Source organism: Clytia hemisphaerica, unplaced genomic scaffold (assembly GCF_902728285.1).
Source record: "Clytia hemisphaerica strain Z4C2 unplaced genomic scaffold, Clytia hemisphaerica genome assembly, whole genome shotgun sequence".
NCBI lineage: Eukaryota > Metazoa > Cnidaria > Hydrozoa > Leptothecata > Clytiidae > Clytia > Clytia hemisphaerica.
The window spans coordinates 1-17,346 of NW_027103502.1; the positions used below are offsets into that span (position 1 = coordinate 1).

The 17,346-nt window shown below is 34.6% G+C and overlaps 2 protein-coding genes across 3 annotated transcripts; both read right to left on the reverse strand.

The window, feature by feature from the left end:
• Positions 1-1,481: 1,481 nt before the first annotated feature.
• Positions 1,482-8,458, reverse strand: LOC136798829 (uncharacterized). 2 transcript variants are annotated; one of them, XM_067055504.1, is made up of 9 exons: positions 8,346-8,458; positions 7,927-8,137; positions 6,178-6,746; positions 5,018-5,069; positions 4,678-4,785; positions 4,342-4,509; positions 3,986-4,063; positions 3,176-3,253; positions 1,482-2,521 (listed from the first exon to the last, which is right to left on the reverse strand). In XM_067055504.1, exons 2-9 carry the CDS (start codon positions 8,119-8,121, stop codon positions 1,712-1,714), a joined length of 2,058 nt encoding a protein of 685 aa, XP_066911605.1. In that variant the 5' UTR covers positions 8,122-8,137; positions 8,346-8,458; the 3' UTR covers positions 1,482-1,711. The 2 variants fall into 2 exon arrangements, with proteins under 2 accessions (XP_066911605.1, XP_066911606.1); XM_067055505.1 differs by having other exon boundaries at positions 8,334-8,458.
• Positions 8,459-9,452: 994 nt separating this feature from the next.
• Positions 9,453-13,650, reverse strand: LOC136798830 (uncharacterized). The gene is made up of 5 exons (XM_067055506.1): positions 13,433-13,650; positions 12,103-12,289; positions 11,380-11,722; positions 11,046-11,114; positions 9,453-10,284 (listed from the first exon to the last, which is right to left on the reverse strand). The coding sequence occupies exons 1-5, from the start codon at positions 13,621-13,623 to the stop codon at positions 9,932-9,934; spliced, it is 1,143 nt and encodes a 380-aa protein (XP_066911607.1). The 5' UTR covers positions 13,624-13,650; the 3' UTR covers positions 9,453-9,931.
• Positions 13,651-17,346: the final 3,696 nt, after the last annotated feature.

The following is a 17,346-nucleotide window of genomic DNA, read 5'->3' on the forward strand; positions in this document are numbered from 1 at the left end:
GTTGGTCCCTTCAAATGGAAAATTGACATGTTTCATTAGTCCTCGACAGGTTTGAAGACCTTACAAATGCTCTATCTAATTTGTTAACCTATCTAAGAAGATCTCCTGAAAGTGCATGGTCAGTAATGGTTATTGTTTTTCGACGATTTGTGCATCTTGATATTTTTATGGATTTTACCAACTTGATATTAGAAATTGCCAACAAAAAAATTGTAAAAAAATTTGTGAAGTAGTATAAGGGTAATCTGTTGGCTTAGCATTTTTAATTAAAAGTAGATCACACAACACATCTACCATTCGCTTACCAAACAGTTGTAAATAAAAGGAAGAACAACTTTCTCCCCTTGCGGCGCCGTGTGAGCACAAATCTTAATTCTGCAATGTCAGCATAAGAGGCGCCTTTCTTTTCTATATCATAAAAGAATAAAAAAGAACATATTTTAACGAAAATTTAGGCTGTTTGATATACAAATGTAATTTTTAAATGTAGCATTTTATATTTTAAACTTTTTTTTTATTACTTTTCGTACTATTTATGCAAACATTTTATAAAAACTTGTTGATATAATACTATTGTATTATTTAAAGTTTTTTTATATTATTGTTGTTGTGTCCGCCAAACTGTTTTATATTCATTTGTTATGTTCATTTTTACCTAATATTTTTTATTATCTAACTCGAGATATTGAGCTTCAAAAAGCGCAAAAACTGAAAACACTGTTTTTAAGGGTTAATACCACAGATATCTAAGCCCGAAGGGCTAGATTTGCAACTTTAAGCTTTCTCCAGCAAAAAAAAGTGAAGCAAAAATTTGACTTTTTAAATTTCGTGCCGATGAATAGGATCTAGCATTTTAATTGTTTTCGGAGCGCGAGATCAAAAAACGTAGGCGACAAACGCTATTTCACATCTCTCAAACCGGTGAAATTGCATATTTTAGTCACGTGACTCTGGTAGGAAATCCTTCCAAAGATGAGCTTCACTTTTTGATAAAAGCCGCAAATCTAGCCCTTCGGGCTTTACAGATATCTGTGGTTAATACCTCGAGTTAGGCACAGAAATCACCTTGCAATATATCTCTCATCTTAATTTTTTGAGAGCTTTTTTCTTAAGGTAAAATTTTCATTAATTTTTGAACCTATGATTTTTGCCTGAGATCGTCATATTTGTCCGAAAATCACATCAAAGTGTCCGAAAAAAATTCGAACCTAAGTAAATTTGATTCCCCTACCCCTTAGCTTTCCAAAAATGTATAACAAGTGTTTTTACAAAATGCCCTCTACTAATAGATGATGAGTAAATAATTTCATTTTTTCTTTTTAAGTCTAAGCCCCTCCGATAACCCTTTATAAGGGCAGGGAAATTTATGTTTGTTTACTATACCATTTCCCTGATTAAACGGAAAATATTTGGAGTAAGGGTTTTGAAAGCTGATCTTTTTATCTAGAGGATCCGTAAAATATATTTTAAGAATTCCTTAGTAATTGTATTAGATATGTGTTATTTCATGCAAGAAGAATAGTGTAGAATATATTATTAATTGTTAACTTTTCAGATGTAAATGTATATAGATAGTACTCAAATTGTTTAATCATTAAGAAAATGTTTTTCCAAACATGTTGCATAATGCATGACTTGACCATTTCATTTTTTGACAACCTCGTCCCCAGTTCACTCTAACGCGTCTCTTTGAAATATTATCCAGTTTGAATCATTTCTTCATCAATTCAAAAAGAACATATTTATCTTCGTTTCTATAGTCATCCCAAGCGATGTTCTCAAGTACATGATACCTAATTTGTCGTCGGTCACCATTCTTTTTCATATTGTGTAGAAAAACGGACGAATTTGTTTTAGTGAAGTCGCGGTTATTCATCCAAACTTGGTATTGATCACCTCGATTTTTATCGAAGTATACAAGAATAAGTTGGTCCCTCCCATCAACTAACATATTTTGTTTTCGGTAAGACTCTCTGGTGGAAGCAAGATCATAATTGTTGTATAGTTGAAAATACAACGTGACGTCATGAATCATTCGAAATGTAAAAAATAAACGTTTTCCAAGATCTGTTTTGTAAGTTTTACCGAATTCCATCTTGGAAAGAATGGTATTCATCATTTGTTGGTGGTTTCCTAATGAAGAGCAAAATTCCACACCATCGTATACAATCGGCTTTGTGTGTGCGCGAGGTATGTCTCCATTTACAAGAAGTGATAAAAGGCTTTCGACGGAAGAATTTGCAACATGCAATCTGTTGATATTGTTGACTATTTCCTTATTGAGATTCTTTTGTTCCTCTAATGATTTTTTCGATTCTAGCAGCTCGTTTTTCGTCGTTTGGAGATCGTTTTTCGTTGTTTGGAGATCGGTTGTTGTTGTCTGAAGTTCGTTTTTGGTCGTTTGAAGATCGTTTTTGGTCGTTTGAAGATCGTTTAGTGTTTCTCTCTGTTTGGCCATCAATAACATGGTGTGTTGAATATTGAACTCATTGTTGTGCTTGACTTCTTCTGATCGTAATAGCTATAACAGGGATGATTAGAAAACATTAACAATGAGAGAAAAAAATTTGAACATGAAAGCTTGCAAACTAGTCGTCGGCAAAAAAAGAAAAGGGTACCGTTCGACCATGTGTATTGATCAAGTGCTATATACAAACGTGGCTGATATACTTGGGTCACTCATAGAGGTAGAACAGACTCGACTCAGAGGGTGTATACCTTTGTACAATAGCCAAGGCAGGTGAAATGAACATCAGAGGGCTTAGGAAATACCGTCAGGAAAGAAATTTAAATTATCATAATTGATTATAGGTCATCCGCGAAAATAAATTCTCACCAAATTCAATTTTCTTTCATTTTAGTATCTCTATTTTTCCTAAAAACCCTTTTTTCACTCTTTTTCAGCTAAAATATTGAACAAAAATTGATCGTTCGCCAAAATTAATTCTCGCTAAATTGCACCAAAATTAGTGATGGGTTCATTTGCCAAAACTTCTTCTCTTACACTCTCACACCGCAATCAAGTGACTACCCACAAAATGTCGCCAGTAACCCTAACCTCTTGTCCCTCAATTGAAGCTTCGATTCCCTGTGAAAGTATTATATCAAATAAGATTTGAGATATATTTTGAACAGAAATATTCAGTACATTGCAATGACAAAAATGATTTGATACCTTGGTTTGACAACCGAAGTCTTCAAACTGACATCCGACTCTTTCCCACTTGCATGCTGGACCATGTTTATTTTTCATCTGAAATAAATGAAAAAGTTTATATAACCTGTAAAGGGATTACTCTGGCGTCTGATAAAGGGAGGCGTTGAATGAACAGTCCCTCGAATTCGACGAGGAAGGAAATAGCTGGGGTAGCATCAGAATGTTACAATTGAATATTCCAAAATGAGGAAGAATGTTCTTGAACCTGCGAGGTTATACTTTATTTCAAGAACGAGGTGAAAATGGAGGAGGACGTTAGATTGGTACTTGATAGCTTTGAAAAAATCGCAAATACGCCTATAAAGCAGACTTCTTGGAAAGAAAATCCCAAAAAATGTGACAATTTTCTGTAGTTTTGTTTTTGAGATGAAAAACCTGGTTGTATAACACTGGAATGCTTGGAGGGTGGTGTAGGGTTGATGGATGCTGGGTTTCGCGATCCTTAGAAAATTGAACGTTTGATAGAGACTAGATGTCTAACAAAAACTCAAAGTTTTACCATAAGTGAAGAAATATTCGTGGAACAAATTTTCGTCGTTTTCGTTTTTAAACTATTTTAGGGCAAAATAGGCCATATTATAAATAAAATGTTCACTCAACCGCGAAATTGAATTCCGTGAAAATATTCCCCTAAGTTATTGTTGAAATAATAATATTTGTGATTTTTTGTTTTATTAATGTGGGTACGTACGTAAGAGCACCGGTAAGCATGTAAATAATGAAAATTTAACCAGTAAAGAAATAAGAGCAATATCAAACGAGGAATACCTCGATTCTTGGAAGGTTGACCTCGCATCCTTCATTTAAACAATCCACTGGAAATTGATCGCATTCTCCGAAATGTGGCTGAAAAATCGAAGAAATCGAACATTTGATGAGAATCTATTTGAGGCAGTCCCGGTGGGGGGAGGCACTCGATTTCTAAACGACGTCACGTGCCGCCAAAACAATGGCTTTCAAAATCGTGCAGCCCTTGAACAATGAAAAGGTACCCTACAGTGCATTTTACATAAAATGTTGAGTAGAAAGAAAAAATCCTTCCACAAGAATTCAAAAACTACCAGGGTTAATTCAGCTAGAACCGTGAAGATTTTATATGTCGGACAGTAATATGAGATATTTACATTATTCAATTTAAAGAATTGAAAATCTTGTTTGCAATGAGGACATTGTACAATCCTTTTAACACAGTTCTTGTTGTGGATCGCCTTGTCCTTTCGTTTGAAGTATAATTCGCATCCATCAAACACGCACTGGATAATCGCAAACTGGCATTCATTCTTGTAATGTCCCTAGATATGAAAAAAGAGGTTTGAATAATCTTTTTACATTATACTTCACGCTATCGGTGCTTTTTACGCTTATTGATATTGATCATTTAAAATTTGACAGGTTTTAAAACTCGGCCAGTATCAAATAAAACACTAAAATCCGACTCTAAAAAGCATGACATGTGGTACCTCGAAATCAACGATAAAACTAGACCATTTGCATCCTTCGTCTTTTTTCTTGCAATAAACTTCCAAATCTGCTGTTATTTGCCGATCAATAAAATTTGATGTCTGTTTCTGAAGAAGGAAGGGTTACCCCTATATTTTTCATCTAATAACATATTCGTTGTGTCCAGAACTGTTCTACGCTAGCGGATGCATGAAAACTTACAAAAATACACAATGTACAGAATAAGTTAAAATAAATGATCTTGCAATTTCCTTTATTTTGAAGAGTGTGGAATAAATGATTTAAATATTTTCAGGCCATTTCAGGAAGAAACACGATAAAAAATCTCAAACAACAAACCTTTGTGACGTCATATTCTTTTTTACACAAGATGCACGAGATCGGATTTTTCCTATAAAAATTGACAATCTACCCTGGATGACAAGCGTCATATATTTCCTCTGTTTAACAAGTCATTTCGAGAGTCATTTATTCACTTACAGATTATTTGTGTGACATACAGGGTGTCTACGCATGTTCATCAACATTTTTAGGTGGTTTTCCAAAAATTTTTGGCAAAAATAATGGTACTTTTCAAGGTTTTGTGGTACCCAGGATAGTACGGTACGGTATATACGGGGTTACCACTCTTGCTGACCAACAATTTTGCCAAAATTTGCAAAAAAAGTTATCTTGAATGGAACTGAAATTACAAAATTTTCTCAAAATTTCCCAATTTTTCTCCGAAATCCCCCAACCCAAAAGGTACTCTTACAAGGGAAAGATTTTTCTATTTTGGTAATATCGTGACCCTACCTGGGACTCATGGAAATAAAAAAGATCTCCGTACTCCTTTTTGCCCAAGTACCAACCCCAGGACTTAAAACCCTTAATTCTAGAAAAAAACTTAAACTCTAGCCACTGCCCCATTCAGAAAAAATTATAGGTAATGTTTTAGTTGGTGAGTTAGGAGTTAGGCCCGGAGGGGGTACTAGGGTTGGCGGATGAGGGGTATGTGCGGATTGGACCTCCAAAAACCGACCCCTAGAGAAACTGATTTTTGCTGAAAAGGTGACCCTTAATTTTCTTCGATTTTTGAAAAATTCCCTAGATAAGAGCCTTAGAGACTTTTTTACAATTTTTTCACTCTTAATCAAAAGTATTTCCTAAAAATCGTGAATTTTCCGACACTTAGAGAGACTAATTTTTTTCAGATTTTTGCAACCCTTAGAGAAACTTTGAAAGGTGAAAAAATTGACCCTTACCATCCGCACATACACAGCACCTATTTTTGCCTAAGTCAGCCACGGGGTATCACTGAGTTTTCTATATCTAATGTTGCCACAACTCGTCACGCATTGCCCCATTTGCCCCAAGAAATTCAGCCATGGGGATATTCTATAAATACCTAGGATGAATAAGAAAAAGTACTTTTCAATGTTCTTAACGATTTTCAAGGTTTTCAAGGTCCCGTAAACTCCCTGTTAAAGCTCATGAATTTTACCAAAATAAATGATTACCCTTCATCTTCCTTTAGTTCCCAAGTCTCCAAACAGCTTCCACAAAATCCATGCCCACATGGTAATTCAGTAAATTGCTTGATAATCATATTACAAAAGGCGCATTCATGCCCACGACGTCTGCTATCGCCCACAGTATCAAATTCATATCCTCTTTGATCTTCGAGGTTCTCTGGCGCCTGAAAGAGCTCCACTTCATCATCTTTCTCCAGTTTGTTTTGTTTTTCATAAATCTTCTGAACCATGGAGATGAAAGCTAATTCGACATTCGAGCCATCTAATGTTGAAGTTTCCATAAACATCAAATGATTTTGTTTAGCAAATTCCTGAGCTTCTTTTGTGTTGACAGAACCTTCTTTAGCAGCTGAATCTTCAACCACAGTTTTGTTGCCCACTAGCATTAGAACAACCTCAGGACCAGAGTATTCTCGGACGTCATCTAACCAACGTTGGACATTCTCAAAAGTCTTTTGCACAGAGACATTGTAAACAATAAAAACACCGACGGCACCACGATAATATGCTTTTGTGATGGTCCGAAATCTCTCTCCACCCGCTGTATCCCAAATCTGAAAATTAAAGACAAAAAAGGGTTTTATTCAAATTTATAGTAGTGTAAATATGTATGTAGGGTGCTTTGCTTAAAGCGAAAGAGCTGATGTATCGCTTGACATGTACATGCCATAAAATTGAATTTTGCAACCAACAACTATGGACCGTTTTTTGAAGACTTCCAAAAAGGCCAGGCCAGGGGTCACTAAGTGTTTTCCAAGGTTGTAGAGTATACAACCAGAATTAGTAAAAGTGAAAAATTTGAAAAAAACCTTATTGTCTTAAAAACTTAAAGGGGGGGGGGGTTCACTTTTACGGTACGACGGTATTGGGCCTTTTTTTCCCCGGTAAATCGGTATTACCAGAAAAAAACGACGGGATTACGGTATTTAATTTTCTACCGGTACCGGTATTTAGATAATTAGGCTTCTTTCATCGACGATATTACGGTATTTGACCCAAATTATTGTCGGTATGACGGTATTTAAGACCCCTGAAAACCCCCTTAAAAGGCTATGCATTCAAATGAACCCTCTTTGGGGTCCAAAAAGACGATTAAAATCAAATCAAAAAATTAAATTTGAAATACATGTTTTTTTTTCTCAAGCATTGCACTTATGAGCATATCTAAGCTCAGATGTGGGGAAAATTAAGCATATGCTAAGCATTACCTCGAGCCTATGAAAAAGGTATAAGCTACTTTGTAGTATAGCTACTTTATTTTTTTGTGAAGCCATTGCAAAGCAAATCGAAAACTAAACCAAAAACCTGTTTCTTTTTTTCCCCTTTCCCCGCTTTCGTTTGTTATATGGGCATTAACTTAGCCAAGAGTTCTATAGGCTAATTTAAGCATATTTTGAGCCTGATTCATTATCTTTTGTAAGCATCCTCGAAAAATTCATGTTAGGATATAAGCATCCCTAAAGCATTTTTTCAGCCTTATTAAGCTTTCGACCTAAGCATCTCTGAGCCTGTTTTCAGATTTTTATATGCTTATAAAAAAAACAAAGCCAAATTTCCTTAACTTTAACTTTTCTTCCACACTGTGGTCAAACGGTGTTAAGTGGCTGAATCAAGAGACACAGATCTTTGAATTGCTTAAGTTTTTGTTGACGTGTGTTAACGGAGAATTCTCCAAAATGGCAAAACTGTGAATAACTTATCAAAGTAAAGCAGAAGTAGAAAAAAAAGAGTTACCTGTGTTTTTATAGTTTTTCCAGCAGCTTTGATGCTTCTTATCTTAAAATCTATACCGATCGTTGACTGTTTATTAACATTAGACTCATCACGTGCGAATCTTGATACGAGACCAGTTTTTCCTGTACCACTATCTCCTACTAGAACCAGTTTGTATAAATGATCGAAATCCTTGTCCGCTGATGCCTTGGCCATTTATTTGGAAAACTACCTGGAACAAAATAGAAAATATATAAATGAATACTGATGCTGATGGAAAGCTTGTTTTGCCAAAAAGACTTTTCATATTGCAAGATCTACAAAAGTGAACGCGAAAATGAAAGTTGGACACACAGACATTTTATTTCAAACCTTCAAATATTGAGGAATTTGAATAGAATTTAAAAGAATAAATCATCGAAAACTACCCCTAGCCAAACCTCAATCCATGAAAATCATCTTATGTTTGAACATCTTGTTACGGTGGTATAACCGTCACCGTTTGTGTTCAGATTCTACAAAACAATATTAAACATTTTGCATTAAAGCATAAAAGCACTGCTTACTGCCTTTCGAAAGTTTGTCATGGCTGTATTTATACGTAGATAGTGAAACTAAGAATATATTTTACTTTTGACATAATAATTCCTCTCGATGTGTTTGTACGAGCTCTAATCCCATCAACCTTTGCGTTCAAGAGTATTAAGATTAATTATTGACGTTAATTGCATTATTTGACAAAAGATATAACAACGTGAACGTTCTTAGCATATTCTTAATTGTTTGGCCAATTTCTTTATGAATATTCTTATAAGCGTGTAGGCTTCTTTCTCTGTTGTTTTTTGCGTATGAACACGGTCAATGGAATGCTTTGATTTCGCAAGACACCAGGGTGACATCATCAAGTACATTTTTGCAAGATAAACAAAATTCTTATCAAGAGGTAAAGAAATATCAGTTTTCAAATTATTCCTTGTGTCAGGTCTTTCCTATTGTTTGGACTAAAAAATAAGCATCTTCACCGAATTTAATTTTGTTCGTGAACATTCTCAAAGTTTTTCGCTCTTAACAATAGACAAATCAAAAGATTAAACCGATATTATCTTGAATCCCAGTGAGTTCTTGACTTCCAGCGTAGCAGCACACATCGACAGACGATTCTCCCTTGAAACAAACAAAGGATTGAACAATTTAATAAACATACCAAAATAAATACCTTTCTATGGGATAGATAAGCAAAAATGCCATTCCTTTTTTGACAATGTAAAACCATCATTATCATGTAAAATCAACAGACAATGTTTTCTTTAAAATACCTAAATATAAAATAATTCAAGTTAAATTATTACATAAATTATTAAGCATTGTCTTTTTTAGTCAGCCCAAAGATTCGTTAAACATCAAGAGTTTTTCTGAGAAGTAGCGTGGTTGCTTGGCAGAACGGGCAGAACCCAAATTTAATAAATAAGTATTTTGGCTTCCCTTACAAGGGAAACATGTTTTACAAAAAAGAATTTATACGATAAATTTGGCTTAAAAGCTGTTGGCTTAAAATTTGTGAGGTAAATCAAGAAAAAACGCCAAAATTATTTATAAGGCTTATAACAATATAGTCTTTTCTATACCGTGTTTTCTTATAATATTGTCTAAAGTTTAATATTATGTACAAAAAGTAAAAAGTTGAACTACCTGTAAGCATAGTATAAGGTTTATAATATAATAATAAAGACTTTCAAAAATGGTATAATACATAGCTATTATAAATACGATATTATGTACAAAACAACAAAAAAACAATAGCGAAATAAAAAGTTAGAATAAAACAATATTCTTCTAAGGTGCGTAGAGTGTAAGTGTGAATAAAATTTGTGTTAAAAATATAAAATAACTGGTTCCGTTGCCATGCCATTCTTGGCTAAGAACCTCAGGGTCCAATTTTTGTCATAAAAGGCAAATTCTAAAATATTTGTTCTACTCCCCTTTAAAATAGCTTTTAATCTCGATCTATTTCAAGAGAGAAGCAATTCTACATTGGGAAATGTCTGACAGCTGTGTCTTTTTTACCCAAACTGATTAACGCATCTCTCAAAGTGCTGACGTAAGCATTTGTATCAAGTTCCAACCAAGTTAACAGCATTGCGTTGGCTTTTTCAGTAATGTCATCATAATTGACATGGTCTTTTTGTATACGTTGCACCTCACAGTTCGGTAGTTTCAATTTTCTTGCTAAATGTTTCCAGTAAGCCACAATTTCCTTGGAAAGGTCAGCTAGTTGGTCTTCAGTTGGTTTGACGGTGTTTATGTGATGATCATTGAAAGTGTTTTGTTGTAAGGTGTTCTCCGTGTCACGTGATCGTTTGTTAGCTGTTTCTAATTCTCCTGAAAAATAAATTCAATAAATTTGTCTCGGAAGCCCTCTTAAAAAAAGTGCTTTTATCGGAGTTGTTGATTTTTTCTAAAAAAGCGATGTATTGTGGGATTGTTTCGGTAGTATTACAATAGAAATCTCTTAGGAATTCCTCGAGGGAATTCTATTGTAAGTAATTCTCCCGAAACAATCCCACAATGCATCGCTTTTTTAGAAAAATCAAAAACTCCGATAAGAGTAATTGATCGCCCTTCTTAGGTTGCGCGCATCTCCGGAATTGATTTTGATAGAGGCGTTGCGTATCGTGTATGAATTTCTCGTCCGACCGAGAGTTACCCAAAAGTTGCATAAATTTGCATAATTTCGTCACATCCATTATAATTATAACTTTTCATTTATTGAACAAAGACAAAAAGAAGTCGTTGTATTGCTATGACACTTAATCAAAAAAGAAAAAGGAAAGGCGGGGGTAAGTCGGGACAGAAATATTGTAGACGATACGCATCCCCTTTATCGAATCATATCAGAGGAGATGCATGCTGGTGCAGCGTTTACGACCTTCTCGGAAGACCAAATCACCGAACACCTAAAACAAGAGCTATAGTAAATGCTAAAATTGTTAACGTAGTTGTAGAGACTTATTGCTAAAGCATAATAAAGGGCTTAGAAAGATTAGCATAATATTTGGATGGTGATTTATTAAACATTCGAAACATTTCATAGAGAGCATTCAATGCCATGAAACGCGAACTAAGTCATTTCTCATACATACCTAAGACGTCAGATTTTCGTTTCTTTTTTTGACAAGCAGATTCTGATGAAAAGCTGGCTGGTTGTGTATCTAACATAAAAGGGAGTGACATATTAAGTCCCGCAAGAACTGAGTGTGTTATTTGAAAGTGCTACTGGGGTTTGAAATCATAAGATTTTTCTAGTTTGTTTCACTATTGAACATACGTTTGGGTGCTTAAAACCTTACCTTTTTAAAGGACGAAAGGGAGAGGGGTTGACATTTTAAAGATAGACCAAGGAAACAAGTAGGTGAAATTCAACAAAAGAAGGAGAAAGCACAACGCAAATTTTGGACATAAAAACAAGTTACTTACATGTACCCGTGCGTAAATGATGTAAAATCTCACTACACAGCGTGCCTTTGTTATACTGCAACAAATCACTACCTTTTGAATGTACCGCTATCAGTTTGAACTTACGAAGAACTACAGAGCCAGACGAACCGATATCGGTGTCAGCATTATAATAAACATACGGGCGTTCGATTCTGGAGATTTTCTGGTAGCTGAATTTCTTGGTATCACCTTTAGGATGTTGAAAGATGAAAATATCATCTCCGACGCTCATGGGATCTTCCTCAGTAAATTCGATGGGATCGATACAGAAACGGTTTTCGATTGTATCGGCATCACATCCAATGATGGTGTAATCTAAGACCTGAAAAAAAATTCACCATGAGAGACTGCTTACCATAGAAGCAATGGAAATTTAAAAGTGTGAAGTCATTCGAAAACCTAAGCAGTATAAACATAGTAAAATGACACAAAAAAGTTTTTCTAAAATCGTAAAATTATAATAACTATAATCATAAACTGAAACAAAATAAATGCTATTTCCAAACAAGAACATAACCTGACATAACAGGAACAGTGGGCCATGTGTCAATACAGTGGAGTTTCTTCCACTTAGGGAACACAAATTTGTTAAAATTGAGGAAATTTCGAGTTATAGATATTATAGAGTAAGGCATAGCTACAGTGACGAGAAAACTTGTTCGAATTAAGGGGACATTTAGGTTATAGTGGCTCTTCACTTACATCATTGGTATGGAACATCAGTTCTGGTTTCAAACGGATATCAGCACCAGGTAATTTCCCTTCGTAATGGAAACGAGCTACTGCGCATGCGGCTTCTTCTTTATTGCAAAGCACGTGATTGTTTGTAATGATGACTTTGTGCTCAGTACCACTCAAGGTGATAAGCGCAAAAAATCCTGAACCTCTCCTAGTGAAGATTTATCAAAACAATTCAGTTATCAAAAGTGGATTTGTCAAATTTCTTCTTGGCATTCATATTCAGGAACATGTTCAGATCATTAAAACAAATAGTTCCATAAAAGAATTAAAATTTTTCCATAGTGCAGAAAGGGGTCTGACCCCCCCCTTCTTAAACGATCCCAACCTTCTTCGCATTCCCCCAACCTTTAAACATGACTATCCCCCAAGGATTCTGGAAAAAAATAGCTAACAAATATATGTGAAATATCTTTAGAGAAAGAGAAAGCGAAATAATAAACTTCTTTCTTCTTTTTGACTTTTTCATGAAAATTTCTGATCCCCTTCTTCACTTTTTCGGATAGTGTCATCTCTCCCCTTAAAGAACGGGGGATCCGAACTACATATGATTTTTCCAGCTGGAAGTTAGTTTACATTGACAATTATGCTTAAAGCGAAGTATACCGGGTGACCAAAAAAATGTATAAGGGTTAGCTAAACTAACTGTGTCCGAAATAACGTGAGCTTTTAATGAATTCTTTTGTCATTGTTAAGAGGAAAGGCATACAGCTTTTTAAATTTGGTTCAGTGGTTCTCAAGTTTTAAGCTTTAGAAGTAAAAATCTGCTTTTGAAAAAGTCCAAAAACACGTCAAAAATGGGGTATCAAGTTAACGCAATTCTATTCAGGGAACCTCATAGTTTCAATATATTAATGACTTTTACGACTCAATTAATGATCTCAGCTGACTTTTAAAAATCATCCTCAAAAAATTATGGCGGTAATAGGAAAACAGTAATTATGAGCGATTTTTCGAGAAGAGTTTAGTGGACAATGTTAACAAATGCATAATTTGATACCCCTTTTTTGAGAAAACGTTTTTCTAAAGTGAATTTTGACTTCAAAAGCTTTTAACTTGAGAACCACTGTACCAATTTCAAAAGCTATATGCCAAATTTTTATTTTGTCTTTCCTCTTGACTGTTAAAAAAGAATAAAGTAAAAATTCACATTATTTTGGACACAGTTAACTCGAACCATTATACTTTTTTTCTGGGTCACCCAGTATAATAATAATATACAAACGTAGCTGCTAGCTTTATAAGCAAAGAAGCAATTTAAGAAAAGGAATAACTGATGAGCTTATTATCATACTTTTCGGTTTCTTCTTTACTACAATAGATATAACAAACAGCATTTTTAGATTTGGTGAGAAGTCCAGCATCTAATATTCCATCGCCATGATTTAAAAGGACTTCTTTCCTCTCGTGATCATTATTTGTCAATGCATCACCATTCTTTTGGTTTGAGCAAGCTTTATTTGAAGTAGAGATCACAGTCACCATTCTGTATTATTATTTCATTTCATATATTTTCTATTGAAATAAAAAGACAATTATAAAATGTATGCACCTAATTCTATTGATTTAAAGGTTTTTCATTTTTGGCAAATCAAGTCTTATCAAGTTTTCTTAGAATTTTAAAGGTTTTAAAGGTATTAGTACACTCCTGACATTTAAGCATCTTGTTCAGAACATAAACCTAAGATATGACTTTACATCAAGCGCATTAAAGTGCAGGACATAATCAAAGTTCATATTTTCAAGACAGGGCTGAGCTGAGAGAAAAGTTAAACTGCTTCATCTATTTAAAGTATGTAGCAAAGTATTACTGGATTTGTTCACTCTTTTTCATGAGAACAATTACAAAAAACTCTAAGCTTGGGATTTCTGAATTTCAAGCAGTTTTTAAGATCAAGGTAAGATCTGATATTAAAAGTCTCAATTTCATCCTAGAAATAAGACCAGAAAAGAATACTATAGACTACTATAGACGTACAAACTTCTGCGAGCAGAAACCTTCGCGATGTCAAAAATCGCGAAATTTACGACATTTACTTTCGTGAATTTGAGGAGAAAATGTTTTTCGTTAGCATAAACTTTCGCGAATCGTTGGATAAAAATCAGAATTTTTGAATGAAAACTTCCTTAAAAGTGAAAAATATTCCTTACAGTAAATCCAATAAAGACGGAATTGCTCTTCCACTTTAAAAAGTCATTAATTAAAGGAAAAAAATATGCCGGAAATTTGATATTTATTAGGATTTCGAGGTTTTATAGATAAATTCCAATTTTTTTGAGAATTTTTCTTGAGCATAAACTTTCACGAATTGCCCTGATAAGAATTTTTAAAGACATTTGCTTTCACGAAATGTAAACGTGATAAAAACGTTGTCGTTTTAGCCAATCTATTTAAGAGTCAATTTCAAAACTTTTCTTGCCCATCCGTTCCAACCATGGTGGTGGGGCCTCCTTAGATATTATAGAGCAAATTTTGTTATTACAGGGTACTCTAGAAATCCTAAATCCGCCCCTGAGAGAGAATTTTTGAGGAAAGTTATTCTAAATTTAAAAAAGAAGAAGAAAAATTGAAGAAGAAAATTATGAATTTTTTATTATTTAGTGCTTTAAACTCCATTTTAGTTACAGAGTTCAGTCAGGGTTTCCTTCCACCTTCTTTGATATTAGTTTGGATAGAATAAAACTACCTGATCAGCACAACCAAACCACTTGTCTTGAGTTTACTCTTTCCTTTCCAGCAACTTTTGCTTTGTTTATGTAAGTTTCAAAGCTCACAAGTAATTACCTCTTATAGCTTGATCCAAATAAATCTACTTGAAAACCATTCCATATGTTTTTTTTATGGATTTCCTGATAATTAAAAATTTGAGCTTTCCCATGGGGAAATTGGGCATAACGCTAACCACACCCATACCCAACCCTACCTGGTCGCCTGCAGGTCCTGACACTATTCCCGCAGGACCCTCCCAGCGCTCCGGAAACGTCCGGAGCAGAAAAAATTGCTGCTTTTTTCATGCCCTGAAACACCGGAAGATTCCGGAGCACTTCCAGTGTTCCGGAGGTAGATTTTCGGCGATTGGTCTGCACCGGAACTCCGGAAGGTTTCGGAGAAGATATCCGCAATATAATTATGATAACGCTCGCTGTGCTAATCATGTGAAAACTAACTAAAAAATCAGCCGACTCATGGAAGTGAAACCTCACGTTATTTAATTTTTTCGATATTTCGACCAATGATGCTTCCGAATATAATGTGACAAATTCAATTTCATTAATGGCTGAACCATCATATCAATATTTTGAATATTTTTTGTAAAAGCCATGTTTAAACGGCTTTTTAGAACGTGTTAAAAATCACTTGCTCCGGAAGCACCGGAAGAGCTCCGGAACTTTCCGGAGACAAAAATAGTGATTTTTTAGCAAGTTTCCGGAGCGCTGGGAGGGTCCTATTCCCGCATGCCAGATCCAAAAAATAGATATATGTCTTTCGCTTTTATGAAGAAGCCTTCACCTATACCTCTGAAATTCACCCAAAAAGGCAAAAAATTGCTAAAATTAGCTGCACCACTTGAGTATAAAATAGCTGAACTCGCTGCACTTGAGGTTAAAAAATCTTCCGAATTTACACCTGAAAATCTCAAATTTTGCACCTGCAATCAACTTTTTCTGAGTTGTGCACTCAAGGTCTTGAGTAAACGTGACACACTCTGCAAACTGCAACTGGGCCTACTAAGCTACAAGGTAGAGTTATAATAGACCATTTCGCCTTTCCATCCGCCATATTGAATTGTATGCAAAAGTTATGGTGGCCGAATTGCCGTGGTGAAATTCCCTTAGAAAATATGCAAAACTTGTAGAAGAAAGATTAGATTTACTTCTTTTGAAAACTAGAAATAATCAAATTCGCTCATCTCTTAGAACAAGCACAAGAGCAGCCACCGGCTAGGAAATATCTGTTCTTGAGGTCCCTTTCTCCTGGAAAAAACTATCTGTTCTGTATCCTGGGCACTCCTGGATTATATCATCTGTTCTGGGAAAAAATGGGAATCCTGGAAAAATAAAACAGCTATTCTCTAAGAAAGTTAAAATACTCCTAGAAAATGAGACCTTTTAAGAAAATTATGAAGCTCCCTGGAAAAAAAATCTGGCATCTGGTTGTTTTTTTCACAATTTAGCTCCTGGATTTTTCGAACAGATTGTCCGCTGGAAAATTGTATGTGTTTTTCCAAAATGTGCTCCTGGATTTTAAGAACAGATGTCTTTAAGGCGACCCCTGGATTTTACCTAGGTGTTTTGAGGAAAGTCTCTCCTAGATTTATCCATAAAATTTACTCTCCTAGAAAAAAAGAACAGATATTTCAAAAAAATCTGCCGTCGGCTGCTCTTGCAAGCACTTCAAAAAACAATAACATTAGACATAAACTCAAGCTGAACAAGTGATACTTTTATGGACCTACCTGGTTATGCATTTAACATATTTATAATCGGCAGGTTCAAAATGCATAAAACATAATGCATATTGCATAATGCATAATGCATAATATTTGAAAAATGTCAATTTTAGAGTCTACAATAAGGAGAATTTGAAAGATGTTACTTTCAATAAAACAAATATACCATTTTCTACCAGAAAATAAAGGGTAGAAAGCTGTAAATCTGTATTTTAGATGATGAAGAAAATCCATGATCCACTGAAAATGCTTGTCGCGATTTTGATTTTCATAGTTGTATTTTACAGAATGTAGTATAGTGTAGAAAAAACACGAAAATATCTCCTCCGTATATTACTTTTCGAAAGCGAAAACTCGAAAACGTAAATTTTATAGCAAGCTCTTTATTCTGGGTTTTCTCGGAGATCTTTTCGAACAATTTCTAACAAATTTCAACGGGTTTTCCCTCTTACAAAGCATTAACCATGTGAATGCTTTTTGTTAGATAAACCAATATCCAGCCAATATCTGCAATATGAAGTAAAGAGCTTAATGCGAAAGCTAGATCAAAGAAAATAGACTTCGAATCATTTTACATTCGAATGTTTAAATGTGTTTACCTTTTTTTGAGAAAGAAGAAGGGGGAATAACCTTTCTGATCTGTTGCATCTTCTTATTATTTATGCTGGCGGAAAACCCTTTGTTGTTATGATTCGAATGTTTTCTCTTTTGTTCGAATTCGAAAAGTAAATATCATGTCTGGGGAAATCCCTCTGAT